The following is a 12,997-nucleotide window of genomic DNA, read 5'->3' as shown; positions in this document are numbered from 1 at the left end:
CGAACGAAATAAAGTAGGTTGATAAAATTTTACTAAAATGTATATTGTGTCTGGTATTGAAAATGGAACATGTAGGTCCACTTTTGGTATAGCCCCATATAATGGTATCTCACTATTTTCGGTATGTTCTTGTTTTAAGCGACATAATGCACCGGAATTTTTTCAAATTTGGTATTTTAAGTTCGTAATGGATGCTACAGCCTATGACAAAAAATTGCCTGTGCAGGTCCACGTCTTCGTATAGTCCCCATATAACGGTACCTCCCGATATTTGGTATTTTGATGATTTCAGAAATATTATTCACCAGAAATGTTACAAATTTGGTATTTGAAGTTCGTGGTGGATATTACAGCCTATGACAGGAAATTGTCTGTGCAGGTCACGTCTTTCTATAGTCCCCATACAATGGTACCTCTCTTTATTCGGTATTTCGATGATATTAGCGACATTATTCAACACAACTGTTTCCAATTTCGTATTTAAAGGTCGGAGTTGTTATTACAGCCTATGATAAAAAATTACTTATGCAGCGCCACGTCTTTGTATAGCTTCCATAAAAAGATTTTTATTTGAGAGGTCTTTTTCGGCGGATTTTTTTTTGGAGAATTTTCAAGTTTTTCTGGAGGGTATAAAAAGATCGACCCGGCCGAAATTATCAGCTTTTTTACTTGTTCAACCTTGATTCTCATACCAAATTTCAAGATTTTCTTCCTGCGTACATAATACGAAGTGGTACTATTGTAAAAGTTTAGTGCCAATTTAGAACTTTTCGTAACCTTAAAATAAGAATTTCCAAAAATTTTTTTGTTACATCTATCCTGCACTCCATCAGTAACTCTCATTGCAAATCTCAGAATTTTAGCTCATTCCGTCTGTCCAATACAAAGCCTTTAGCTCTCTACTACGTTGTAGTAATCTTCGCACCCTTTAGAAATTAGAAGAATTTGCAGCTTTATCACGCATCAAGATTAACCCTCGTTCAAAATTTCCAAATTCTAGCATCAGCCGTTCGTCTGGCGTTGATTCTTGGCCTGTCGATCAGCTAATTCTCTACTCTTTTATATATTTAAAACCCATGATTCTATAACGGTTATACAGCCATCCTATGTAACATAACATGAAATCAACATTTTACATGAAAAGCTCTGTTCGTCTTTAACATTTACTACACACACACTGTCACCCGCCTATGTAAACAAATCATCTGTTTTGTGCTGTTTACAATAACAGAGAGAAAGCTCCACCCTGCGTATGAGTGCTACGTTCCTTTGCTGCTTCTGGCCAAAACGATGGTTCAGTAGTTAGAAATTATACGGGCAAATAGGAGTGAACTGTGGTGAACAGTGAAGTCAAGGAAATAGAAAAAAAAAAAAATAAAAAAAAGTGAAACATAACTTGTGATTGTTGAAGCAGAAAATGTGAAAATACACCAAACAAATAATACAATAAATTAAGCAATAAATTGTCCCAAAGGAATGTGTGGAATCCAAGGATACTCCTCTTGAAAAAAGTGCCTTTCTTTGTCTAAAACAAAAGTTGGTTGGTCGGAAGGAGTTATTTTTTTAACTTCTTCGTTTTTTTAGCTAGTCTATTTAAATAGAGTTGAAGTGAAAGAAAGAAGAAAACAAGGTGTTAGCATAACAACGAAGAAAAAAAGAAACAAATATTAACGAATATTGACGGCGCTGCAGCTCTGGCTATTGCCGTTTGCCGTTGATGGTCGTGTGAAGTTCAAGGAATTATTTTTCAAAATCCCATTGCACAAGACGATGTCGGCGGTGGCGGCGGCGACGTACGACAACGGTGGTGTGTAAAAATCAATAATCATTCAAGCACCACCCAGCCCTTCTCTTCAACTACCTTACTGTTCGCTGCCTCAGGCGGTTGTTGTGTGTGCGTCTGTCATTTTGCAAGGTGGTGGTGGTAGTGGTGGCGTACGACCAACCATATGATGGGTTTGTCAGGAAATGTGAGTTGATGAACAAAAAACACAAAGCCAACAACAGGAAAACATAAGGAAAGGAAAGCAAAAATAAAACAACAGCAACAAAAACAAAAACAGAAAACATTGATAAACAATAGAGTGTAATATACTATAATCGGTTAAATTGCGGGTTTTGCTGGGGCTGCAACAGCGGCGCAGCTGATTCCACTGGCCTGCAACATTGTGGGGCTGGCTGCTGGTGTTCGCTGCAGACAAGTGTTCGGTTGCGTATACGCGTTTTGAGCTTCTGCAGCGGCTGGTGGTAATGGTAACTGCCAGCCATATGTGACCAGTAAAGTGGCATTATGACACATGTTCTTGGCATTGCCGTAGTTCGCCATGTGCAGGGCTAAGTTGAGTACCACAACAACAACAACAACAACAACAACGCAACCCAAAAGAGGGGTTCAATAGTTACGTTGAACCTAACATGTGGACCAGTAAAACAGTATTTGCCAGTAATAAAGGCAAATAAACACACACACGCATGCACTCGTCGATGTAACAGTTGACTGTGTTACCACCACATTTCTTTCTCAGCCACTCTCTTTCTCTCTCTCTCCCACCACCACCTGTGCGTATACTTAATTTTGAGAGGATTTTGTGGTTAATTGCTCTTAATTTGTTCCCGACAAAAACAACAAAATAGTAGCTGTGTAAACAAATGACAAAATGTTCCCCTCATCACCACCCCCGACAGCTGAGCCAACGGCAGCAGCAACGGGAGAAACCTCTCGCATCAAGAGCTTTATGGGCCGTACACCAGCCATCGGCATTTTGAAATCTAAATTCCTCACCGTGCTGGGAAACAGTAATGAATTATTGAACGGAATTTCATCAAAGGTAAGTAGTTGCATCCAAGCAGATATAATGCTTTTCCTATTTTCCCATAACCTCATCCCTCCTCAAAGAAGAACAGGAAGCATTTGTTTATGCGTTGTTATTTCAAACCTGAATGAACAGGCTTTTTTGTGTAGGGCTGAGTTACTGCCGTCATTAACCTTGAATATTGTTTGGAAGAAGAAGACCCACACACACACACACACTCAGCCTGCCTACCATTAATGCAAAGCTTGCAAATAAAAGTTGAAGAGTTCTGCCATAGCCAAGGGCCAGGCCCACCAACATCAACTACAAAGCAAATCAACGATGTTAGCATATGTTTTAAGGTTCCATTCGGCCAACACGCTTTGCTCAAATCATAACAAAATTGGAAAAGAAATGTGTGTTAGCACGAATGGCAAGGATATGTGAGTCGGGTGCCTCCAGCAGCAGCAGTGGCAGTGAGAGCGACAGTAGTGGCAGTAATTAATTGAAAAAACAAAGACAGCAACAAAAACAAACGTGCCTCCATAACTAAGCATGTGTTTTCTTTGCGGCTGACTGACGGACTTCCCTGTCATGGAACCTTGGGAATGCAATTTCTTTTTTTTTTTTGAATTTTAAAAGGAAACACAAATGAAACACACATTGTTTGGGTATGTGTGTGTGAGTGAGTGACTGTGTTTGTAGGGAAAATTGAGATTGTTTTAACATTTCCATTCTTTGATAATCACATGGCTGCGGATATTGCTGTTTTTGTTGTTACCGTCAGTTGAAGGATATTTTAACCGGAAGGTTTCTCTTATTTAATTTGGTCTAATCTTGACTCGTTTATCTAAGCCATAGGTGTTGCGTGTCACATTCGAACGGGGAGAGAGATGTTTGTTCAATGAAAAACTCGAACAATTACCAGAGAGGGTTTTAATTAATTGTTGAATTGAATTGTGGAAAATTAGGGGACTGATCTAGAGGACTGCAAGTTGTCATAGGTGTCGTATATAATTAATTTTATACATTATGATATTGGTGACAATGTGAGGAAAGGTTTCACGAAAATGGACCTTACTTACAAAAGTGGAAGGAATTAAAATATCATTTCAATTAATAATACGAAGTGAATATCCACAAAAGTCTTTAAATTGGCCCTACTGTTGTATGAGGTTTACACAAAAAGGTGAACCTCTGTTGGGGTAAAAAGTTCCCTAAATAATATTTCAAATAAGAACTCCACGATTTTAAGCCAGGAAGTTTCCGAAAAATATTAGAATTCTTTTGAAGGAGGGAGTCCCGAAAATGTTCGAAACAAAATTTTAGGGCATAAATCTCAGAAAAAATTCTTACAATATTCAGACAGTCCTTGTTGAATATTTCATGGTTCTTACCCGAAGGACCCTGATTAAATCCTCAATCGTTTGCCAGGAAATCACTTAAAGACATATTCTTCAAAAGTCAAAGTCATATTCTTCAAAAGTCAAAGTAAGATATTTTATGGCAGGAAAATTTAAAATTTGACAATTTCCGGTCGGATGGTCCTTAACATTTTGTTTTTGCCCAGAATATGCTTTAAAATGTTTCGTAAAAGAAACCCTTTTTTTAACCAGTTAAAATTCGACAAGTATCGGTCTGAAAATCCTTACGACATTTTTTGGCTAGACGACTTTTTGAAATATTATTTAAAAAATCCAAGATCTTCGATCTAGATCCTCCAAAATATTCTTTAAAAATCCACCCTCTTCAACATATTCTTAAGAATGACCCTTTATGGTGGCGGTTCCGACTTAGGTAAGATACGAATTGATCAATATTGGACGACTGCTTCGGAACCTCCCCCATTGGAAATTGTGACTTTTTGTGGGTGAGGTATCAGAAGGGGTTGGCAGATATCTATAATCTTCACAAGAAATCTTGTGTTAGCAATAATGTTTGGATGTGTGAAATTTGAAGAGAGTTGAACGCGTATTTCGCTTTATTTGAATGTTTTGTTTCTCAAAATCTTGAAACCTTTGTGAGGGAGCTACCAGAAGGAGTTCACCGATATATTCTAGTGTTAGTAGAAAAAATGGGATGTGCGAAATTTGAAGAAAACCGGATGCTTATTTTGAGCTTTTTGGTTATTCAAAAATTTTACCCTTTGTGGTGGATGATGATGGAATGGTCCGATCTCGACCATCTTTTTAACGGAACTTGTGTTGATAGAAATATTGAGATGTACCAAGTCTTAATGGAATCGGCGTTTTATAAGCTTCATGGTTATTAAAAATGTTGACCCTTTGTGGGGAAGATAAAAGGAGGAGTGGACCGATATATTCAATGTTCACACCATACCATGGGTTAATAAAAATATTGTGATCTGTGTATCGGACTTTCACGATTTTTGTTAAATAGAATATCCTAAAAATATCTAATTTTGGGTCCACGGGACAATTTGTTCAATATTCTTTCAAAAACCAACAGGATTGGTCGTCCGGAATACCTTCAGATCTTCTTTAGGCAATTTTTGTAGGCCAGAACAGATTTTTTTATAAATAACGGCAATGCCGTAATCAAGTAAAATCCAAAGCATTCTTTTAGGCGCTGGATTAATTTATGTACGTTTCTGCCAGATGCAAATTCATCAACTAATTTTATTTTTGCTTGATTCCAGCTATGGAATTTGGTCGCCCGGCCCAGGTCCCTTCGATATGCATTAAGTTGTATTCGAAGATCATAAAGTGCACCCTTATGGTAAAATATTGACTGGATATATTCCACAATTCGGGAATTTTAACAATTTAAACGGTTTTGGCTAATCCACTTTCAAAGATTAATGATGGGCGGTGTATAGTATATGTTCTGAAGTATGTTTTCGGTAATATTAAGTCCCACTTTTATGACAAATTTTGAACAGTGGATGGTTTTTTTTTTTTTGGAGCGGATGTACCACACGTTTTGACAAAATATTAGTCCATCTTTGGGCCATTTTTTTTTTTTTTGCTGCATTTAGTCCACTCTTAGGGAGAAATTGTTGTCCACCCTTTCTTTTGGAAAGTTAATATAGTTGTTCAATCCAGGAATTGAAATATATAACATAATGCCCACCTTCATTCATCATCTCTACCAAAAATCCTTTTCTAGTTATTATTAATAATCTATCAAAATAACTGAAAACACACGATTATTTTCAGTTGACTTTGAATATAAGTTCCAGTGATTCAGATTACTGTGACGACGACGAGGAAGAAGTGCCCAAATGTAAGTGTAGCTTCTTTACAACTCACCAAGAGAATTCTTAAAAAATCTTAACATTTCCTCATAGATGACGAATCCATTGACTACACCAAAATCGATTATGAATCCAGACGTGTAAAAGCCCGGAGAGCCCATGAAGAGATCATATCAGGACGTTATAGACAACCTAATTTAGCACCAAGTGAGTCACTACTTCTCAGTTAGAAAATGTAATGCAAAATATGAAGGAGTTGCAAATTATTTCCCTTCTAGGACCTCGCTTAGATGCCTTACGAAACCGTAAACCCGATAAATCCCGATCATCTTCATCCTCCTCCTCTTCATCGTCATCGACATCAACATCATCCAGGTCATTTAACAATGCCCAGGCTCAAGATCGTTCACATGTGAGTAGTACCACCCGATCGGATTCCATTGAGTCGCGACACTCGGGTGGCTATGAAAGGAAACGAGCCATAGCTGGCGCCCGACGAAGTGAACTGGATGTACAAAGAGATCTTATGAGACTTAATGAAATGGCAAAGGCAAGCAATGCGGCTGCTGTATCAGCAGCCAATGTTGGCGGTGGTGGTGGGGGTGTTGGTGGAGAGGTTGCACTGCCACCCACGGCTGCACCTCATATTGAGGTCCAACCGCCACATGATCGAGATCCTAGCAAATCTTCCATGGCCAATATGGCAGGAACTGTTTCGAGCCATTCCATACGCGTGCCTCCGGTTAGACGTAAAAATTCCAACAGCAGTACTTTAACTAGTTTACGGGATGATTTGGATTATCAGGTTAGCCCAAGTGGAGAGTCCACCGATTGGCGCCATTTTATACGTTCCGAATCGCAGAATTCTGTGCCTTCCTGGGCCTCTTCGATAAGTTTGGACTGTCGCACCGGTGAGGAGCCCATCAAAGAGTTTATGAAGCGTTTTACCGACACCATATTCACGAATGCCAATGCCATCGATCTGGAACTGAAATCGGAGTTTGGTGCCATGGCCCGCCTTGAAATCGGCCGACAATGGTTTGTGCGTTTCCTGCTGCAGCAGAAGAACAAATCGAAACGTGTCGAAGAGCCGACATTCCACTCGTTGATCCAACACTTTGCCATAGTGTTGTTTGAATGTGGTGAATGTTCCGATTTCGGACCGGCCATGATAATGATGAATTTGAGTTTTCTATTTTATCGAGAGAGTAAGAGATTGAGCAATGTTTATATGGATGAGAGGAAGAATGTTTTAATGCAAAATTTCTGTTTGTAGTTGAGGTGCCCGGTTGTGATCCATATCGAGAGTATCTGTGTACGTTTATAAGGGAACAACCCATTTGGATGTCTTTGAAATTTTGGAATGCTGCCTTTGTAGAGTGCATGGAAACGGAAAGAAACAATCGCCTTAAATCGCGGCAAAAGAAGCAGGAGAGACGCAAGGCCAGGGAGAAGGACAAAGAGAAGGCTAAGGAAGAAATGGTCAAACTCAAGTCCCAGAATGTAGAAAGTAAAGAAAATGAGGATAATGCAATGACCAAGCAGCAGGATGTCTCAGAGTCTAGTTCTTCGCATGGCAAAGGAAATCATGGGAAAAAGGAAAAATCAAGCAAACCGGCAAATGATCCTGCATTGGATTTCGACAAAGAAATGGAAAATATTGCGTTTCGACAATTGGCGTAAATTTTTGTGAAAAGTTTTATTGAAGAATTGCAAAGATTAATTGTTTTTCATTTCCATTTGTAGGACCTTTACCAGCAATATCCATGCCCTGGGCGCCCCACAGGAGTTGTGTTTGGAATTTTTCAAAAAACAACACACGGCCGTGGCCCTCAGCAAAGAAAAATCAAAACTTATACGTGATAATGTACATCGTATCTACTATGAAACCGAGCTATGGGGTTCAAAGCAATCCTGAAATATTTATTTGATCTCTAGGATATCAACACTGTTTCCTTTGGTAGTGGCAACTGGTAAAAACGACATTTCAAATCAACGATAAATCTATTGTTATACTTATTTGTTATATTTTTGTAAGAGTAGTTAATATGTAATTTAATTACAGACAGTGCCACGAGGGGGAGATTTGGGAAAGGCCATAAGCTTTAAATTGAATGGGGAAATTGGGGTCTAGAAATTATTGTTTAATTTTAAATTAGATTATTGGGTATTAATTATTGGTACTTACATCATATTCTTGTTGGAGACCTATTCCGAGATGTATTTTGAAACCAATCCGGAAGGTCTAACATAAAATAAATGTTTATAATAGTATGTTTGAAAATTGTCTTCAATTAACTTTAGTTTTTATACCCTACACCACAAGGTAATTGTGCATTTGTTTGTAACAGGCAAAAGGAAACAATATAAACCCATAGTTCCTTTTGATGATCTGCATAGAATCACATTCTGAGTCGATTTATGCCTGTCCGTCCGCCCATCTGTCCAAATTATTTGTTTGACCCAAGGACGAATCCTATTCAATTTTGAGATAATCGGTTAAAATTTAGATATATACAGAGTGGGATAAAAAAAACTGCAACAAAGTCAAACGCCATAATTTTTATTTTTTTTCTTAAATTTTATTGAATGAAAGCAAAAAATGTCGGAAATAGGATCAAATTTTAGAATAAGTTTAGATTTGTTCGAATTGGTCACCTTTGGCACGAATTATGAACTTTAAACGGCCAATGAAACCGTCACACGCGGTATTTTCGGTGATCGGTGATCGGTATTTTTAGTGCCAACCTTGCTTTCCAAAATACTTCAGACACAAAAGTCCAACGAATTGGTATCCGGAGATTTTGGTGGCCATTTTGCGCTGGAAATGCAGCGAGGAACCTCATTTTCTAACCATTCTTGGGTGGCGCGTGCTGAGTCCTTTTGGAATGTCCAAGGTCTGCGGCCAAAATGTTTGCGTGTCCAAGGCTTTAATACACCCTTCAGAATATTTTCGCGGAAATGTTCGGCAATTATTCTGATGCCGCGGTGGATTAATACGAGCGGAGAGCGACCATCGGCCGTTATGGCGGCCCACACCATTACCATGGCCGGCGCTTGGTGGCCAACCGAAGGTGTACATTTTCAGCTGACCTCTTTGGCAAGTAAACACGATCATTTTATTTGGTTGCAAACTGCTGGACAACCAATGTTTTCTCATCGGAGAAAACCAAATTCGGCAGTTCACCACTTTCGGCCCAGCGAAGCAACTCTAGCTCTTTTGAGTCTATTTCCTTTCTGTTAGGGGTGGAATTTGGCATTTACGACCAAATTGAGTCTAGAAACAAGTGTGTCAAAGTTTGAAATAAATATTGTTCATCCGATTTGTTGAATTTGTCCTGCACAGCCTTAATATGCACTCGGTAGTAACGATATTAGGGGAAATATACCAAATACAGCTCAGAAATACCTTTGCTAAATTTTTGTCGAGATCGGTTCAGATTTGGATATAGCTCCCATATACATCTTTATCCGATTTCAAGTTATTTTGCACCAAATGGGTAATACAAGGCCGGATGGAAAAGGCACAAATGCCTTGGCAAATTTAGTAGAAATCGATTCAGAGGAGGATGTTCCTCTCATATATTAGTTCCTTTCCCTTATAAATAATTTATATCTATAATCATAGTTGGTATGATTTAACTCTCACAAATTCCCCATAAAAATTGTTATCTGTTATGTGAAGCTCTACTAAATATGGCAAGTGGTGTAGGGTATCATAAAGTCGGCCCCGCTCGACTTTAGGACTTTCTTTGCTGGTTTTGTCTTAAATTTGTTTACCTACCACATTCTAGTCTCTTAAAAAGTCTGAAAAATATTAACCCTGGAAAGCGGCTGCAGGTATAATTTCAATGCGAAGTCGTTAAATTCAGGGTATTTCCCCCCCGAAACCCTTGAGTATTTGTTTCGTGGCACAGTGTTTCTTAAACAAATAAAATCGAAAATCAAAAAGTTGCAACAAAATTTTCGTAGTTAAAAAATCTGGTTAACAATAAATGAAACTCATAGAATAGTTAATAATAAATGAAAATATGAAATAAATCAAATTTTAAATGTATGTTTTTTAAACTTGTGATAAATTACTTTGTGATTTCATTGAAACTAAAACCAAAAAAAAAAAAAAAAAAAAAACAACAATACCACAATACAAAAAGATATTACAATTAGAATTACAAAACAAATTTAATAATGAAAAAAATGTTAGCTAATTTTATATAAATAAAAAATTATTATATAATTATTAAAAACAAAGGAAAGAAGAGAAAACCACTTATGAAAAATAGTTTTAATTCAATTTAAAAAAAGAAAAATTAAATAATAAAAACAAAACAAATGAAACAAATATCTATGCTCTATTACCCTAAGAATCTTCAGTATCTCTAGTAATAGAAAAAAAATGAAAAATAATTAATATTTAAATCTACATTAAACTAAAAACATCTTTACAAAATATACTTACAGCCATACATTTAAAAGACATTTATAATGTCTCATTTCATTTATTTTATCTAACTCAATAAAAAATGCCTCATTAACAATCCGTCAACTTAAGAACAAAAAAAAAAAAAAAACAAAAACTGTTTAAAAATGCAATACAACAAATCTACTATCATTATTTTATAACAAAAAAAGTAAATTTTAAAACTAATACCAAAGAAGAAAACATTCAAACCAAGAGTTAACAACAAAATTCTGTCTATCAAACAAAGTAGTAACAAAAGAGCAAAAATACCGAAGGAAATAGTTTACCACTTCTCTACTGGTATGCATTATTTTTGGAAAATTATATTTATTAAAGATTTTCGTTGTAAAACAGGACAGGAAAGATGAGGAAAAACAAAGAACATAACAGAGAACAAGTAAATGACATGTGGGGAAATTTTGCCACAAGCTCCTTACTTGACACTAAGATTTTATTAAAATACTATTTTAATGTATTTTTAATATTCATGATCTGATACGAATCGTTTAAAAATTTTGAATCGAAGAATGTAATATACATTTTTATTAGTTTTCACACAAAAAGTAGAAATTTGGATAATATCGGTCCACTCCATCAAATACCTCCTCTACAAAGGGTCAAAATTTGAATAATTATAACTCTTATAAAATGTAATGTAAAAATCCGATTGTTTCAAATTACACATAGCACAATATTTTCATTAACCCAAAGTCTGGTGTGAAGATGGACGATATCGGTCTACTCCTTCTGGTACCTCCCCCACAAAGGGTCAAAGTTTTGAATAACCAAAACGATAGTAAAATCTGAAATCAGCATCTAGTTCTCTTCATATTTCACACATTCCATTATTTCTACTAGCACAAAATCTGCTGTGCTCTGCTTAGATGGTAGAGATCGGACCATTACTTCTGGTACCATCCCCACAAAGGGTCATAATTTTGAATAACCAAAACGATCATAAAATCCAAAATAAGCATCCGGTTCTCTTCAAATTACACATAATACAATATTTTTAATAACCCAAGGTTTTGTGTGAAGATGGAATATATCAGTCCACCCTTTGTGGTACCTACCCCACAAAGGGTCAACATTTTAATTATCCACGAAGCTCATAAAACGTGAAAATAACGTCCGATTCCATTCACTGTGACAATATTAATCTCATTAATCTCAATATTTTCATCAACACCAGATCTGTTATAAAGATGGTAGAGATCGCACCTTTTCTTCTGGTACCATCCCCACAAAGGGTCAAAATTTTGAATAACCAAAACGATCATAAAATCCGAAATAAGCATACGGTCCTCTTCATATTTCACACATCCCATTATTTCTACTAGCACAAAATCTGCTGTGATGATGGGATACATCGGTCCACTCCTTCTGGTACCTCACCCACAAAGGGTCAAACTTTTGAATATTAATGAAGCTGGTTGAATGAAGCTGAACTGAATGATGATTATTTTCATAATTAGCTTTTTTTCTAAGACATTTTTTTTTTTTCAAAAATGTCCGAAACATTTTAATCTACCCGAGAATCGAAACTCCTGAACCCAAGCAACTGTCTTACTTGTTTTCTGAATGTTTTTGAGCTTTTCAATAGGATCGTGTGAATGTCAGCAATGTAAATGATAAAATAATGATAAGTACTGAATAAAGAATAACGGCAAATAAAGTATATAAAAATGGGAGGAAGAAAATGTTTTAAAAGAAGAACAAATCAATCAAATTCTTCAAAATTGCCATAATAGAATAGATCCTTTAAAAATAATTCTTAAAAAAATCATTTCCATTCCCCAAGGTGAATAAGAATTCAATTTTTTTTCTCGAAAACATTTTCTTCTACCCTCCATTCTAATAAAGAAAAAAATATATATATATTTATTAATAACCCAAAAATCCAAAGGTTTCTTTTCCCAAATGAAAAGTATTAATTAATTTCTTAAGTATTCCTGAAAAATATTAAGGATTTAAATGAACACCCCTCTTATTAAAAAACAAAACAAATACAAGCAACTAATGTGCACTGTTTATTTTTTAAATTCTCATCCTAATAACAAAATAAAAATTTTGAATAAAAACACAACACTATTTACCAATAAAAAATTAAAAAAAAAAATAATAAAAACAAAATACAATACCTATGACCTAATGAATAATAAAACCAAAAATACCCCTTAAAGACCAGTGAATAAAAGCAAAATGTTTTATTTAACACTACATCACAAAAATTTTAATTTCTTAAGAGGATATTTTAGATAGGTTTTAATTGCGTTGCTTTAAAGATTTTTATTAAAAGGTTTTCTAAAAAACTTGTTTTCCTGTTTTTTCCGGGACTCTGAGTTGAGAGGTTATATGTAGTGAATTTTTGTGATAAGTACATAATTTTAATAGCAGAATGAATAATTTCATTGTTTTAAAATCATCAGTTTTCCAAGAAGTGATGTAATTATTTTGTCTGGACATCCTTTTAATTGATTGTTTAAGTCTAGAGTGTCCCCCCATTGGATTCACTTCATATTACCC

The 12,997-nt window shown here is 35.9% G+C and overlaps 1 protein-coding gene across 1 annotated transcript; it reads left to right on the top strand.

Moving 5' to 3' along the window:
* The first annotated feature begins 1,315 nt into the window (after positions 1-1,315).
* Positions 1,316-12,478, top strand: LOC101897832 (uncharacterized protein KIAA0513). The gene is made up of 6 exons (XM_011296981.3): positions 1,316-2,828; positions 5,972-6,038; positions 6,103-6,216; positions 6,288-7,217; positions 7,286-7,688; positions 7,756-12,478. The coding sequence occupies exons 1-6, from the start codon at positions 2,658-2,660 to the stop codon at positions 7,925-7,927; spliced, it is 1,857 nt and encodes a 618-aa protein (XP_011295283.1). The 5' UTR covers positions 1,316-2,657; the 3' UTR covers positions 7,928-12,478.
* The last annotated feature ends 519 nt before the right edge of the window (positions 12,479-12,997 follow it).

The sequence above is a fragment of the Musca domestica genome, unplaced genomic scaffold (genome assembly GCF_030504385.1).
Source record: "Musca domestica strain aabys unplaced genomic scaffold, Musca_domestica.polishedcontigs.V.1.1 32, whole genome shotgun sequence".
NCBI lineage: Eukaryota > Metazoa > Arthropoda > Insecta > Diptera > Muscidae > Musca > Musca domestica.
Note: the sequence above shows the minus strand (reverse complement) of the source record. Positions and strands in the feature narration are given on the sequence as shown.

Excerpts from the sequence above, each read along its gene's own strand:
- LOC101897832 (XM_011296981.3), top strand. The coding sequence starts at position 2,658 with ATGTTCCCCTCATCACCACCCCCGACAGCTGAGCCAACGGCAGCAGCA. Across the intron at positions 6,217-6,287 it reads ACAACCTAATTTAGCACCAA|GACCTCGCTTAGATGCCTTA; the intron begins GTGAGTCACTAC and ends TTTCCCTTCTAG. Across the intron at positions 7,689-7,755 it reads ATTGCGTTTCGACAATTGGC|GACCTTTACCAGCAATATCC; the intron begins GTAAATTTTTGT and ends TTCCATTTGTAG.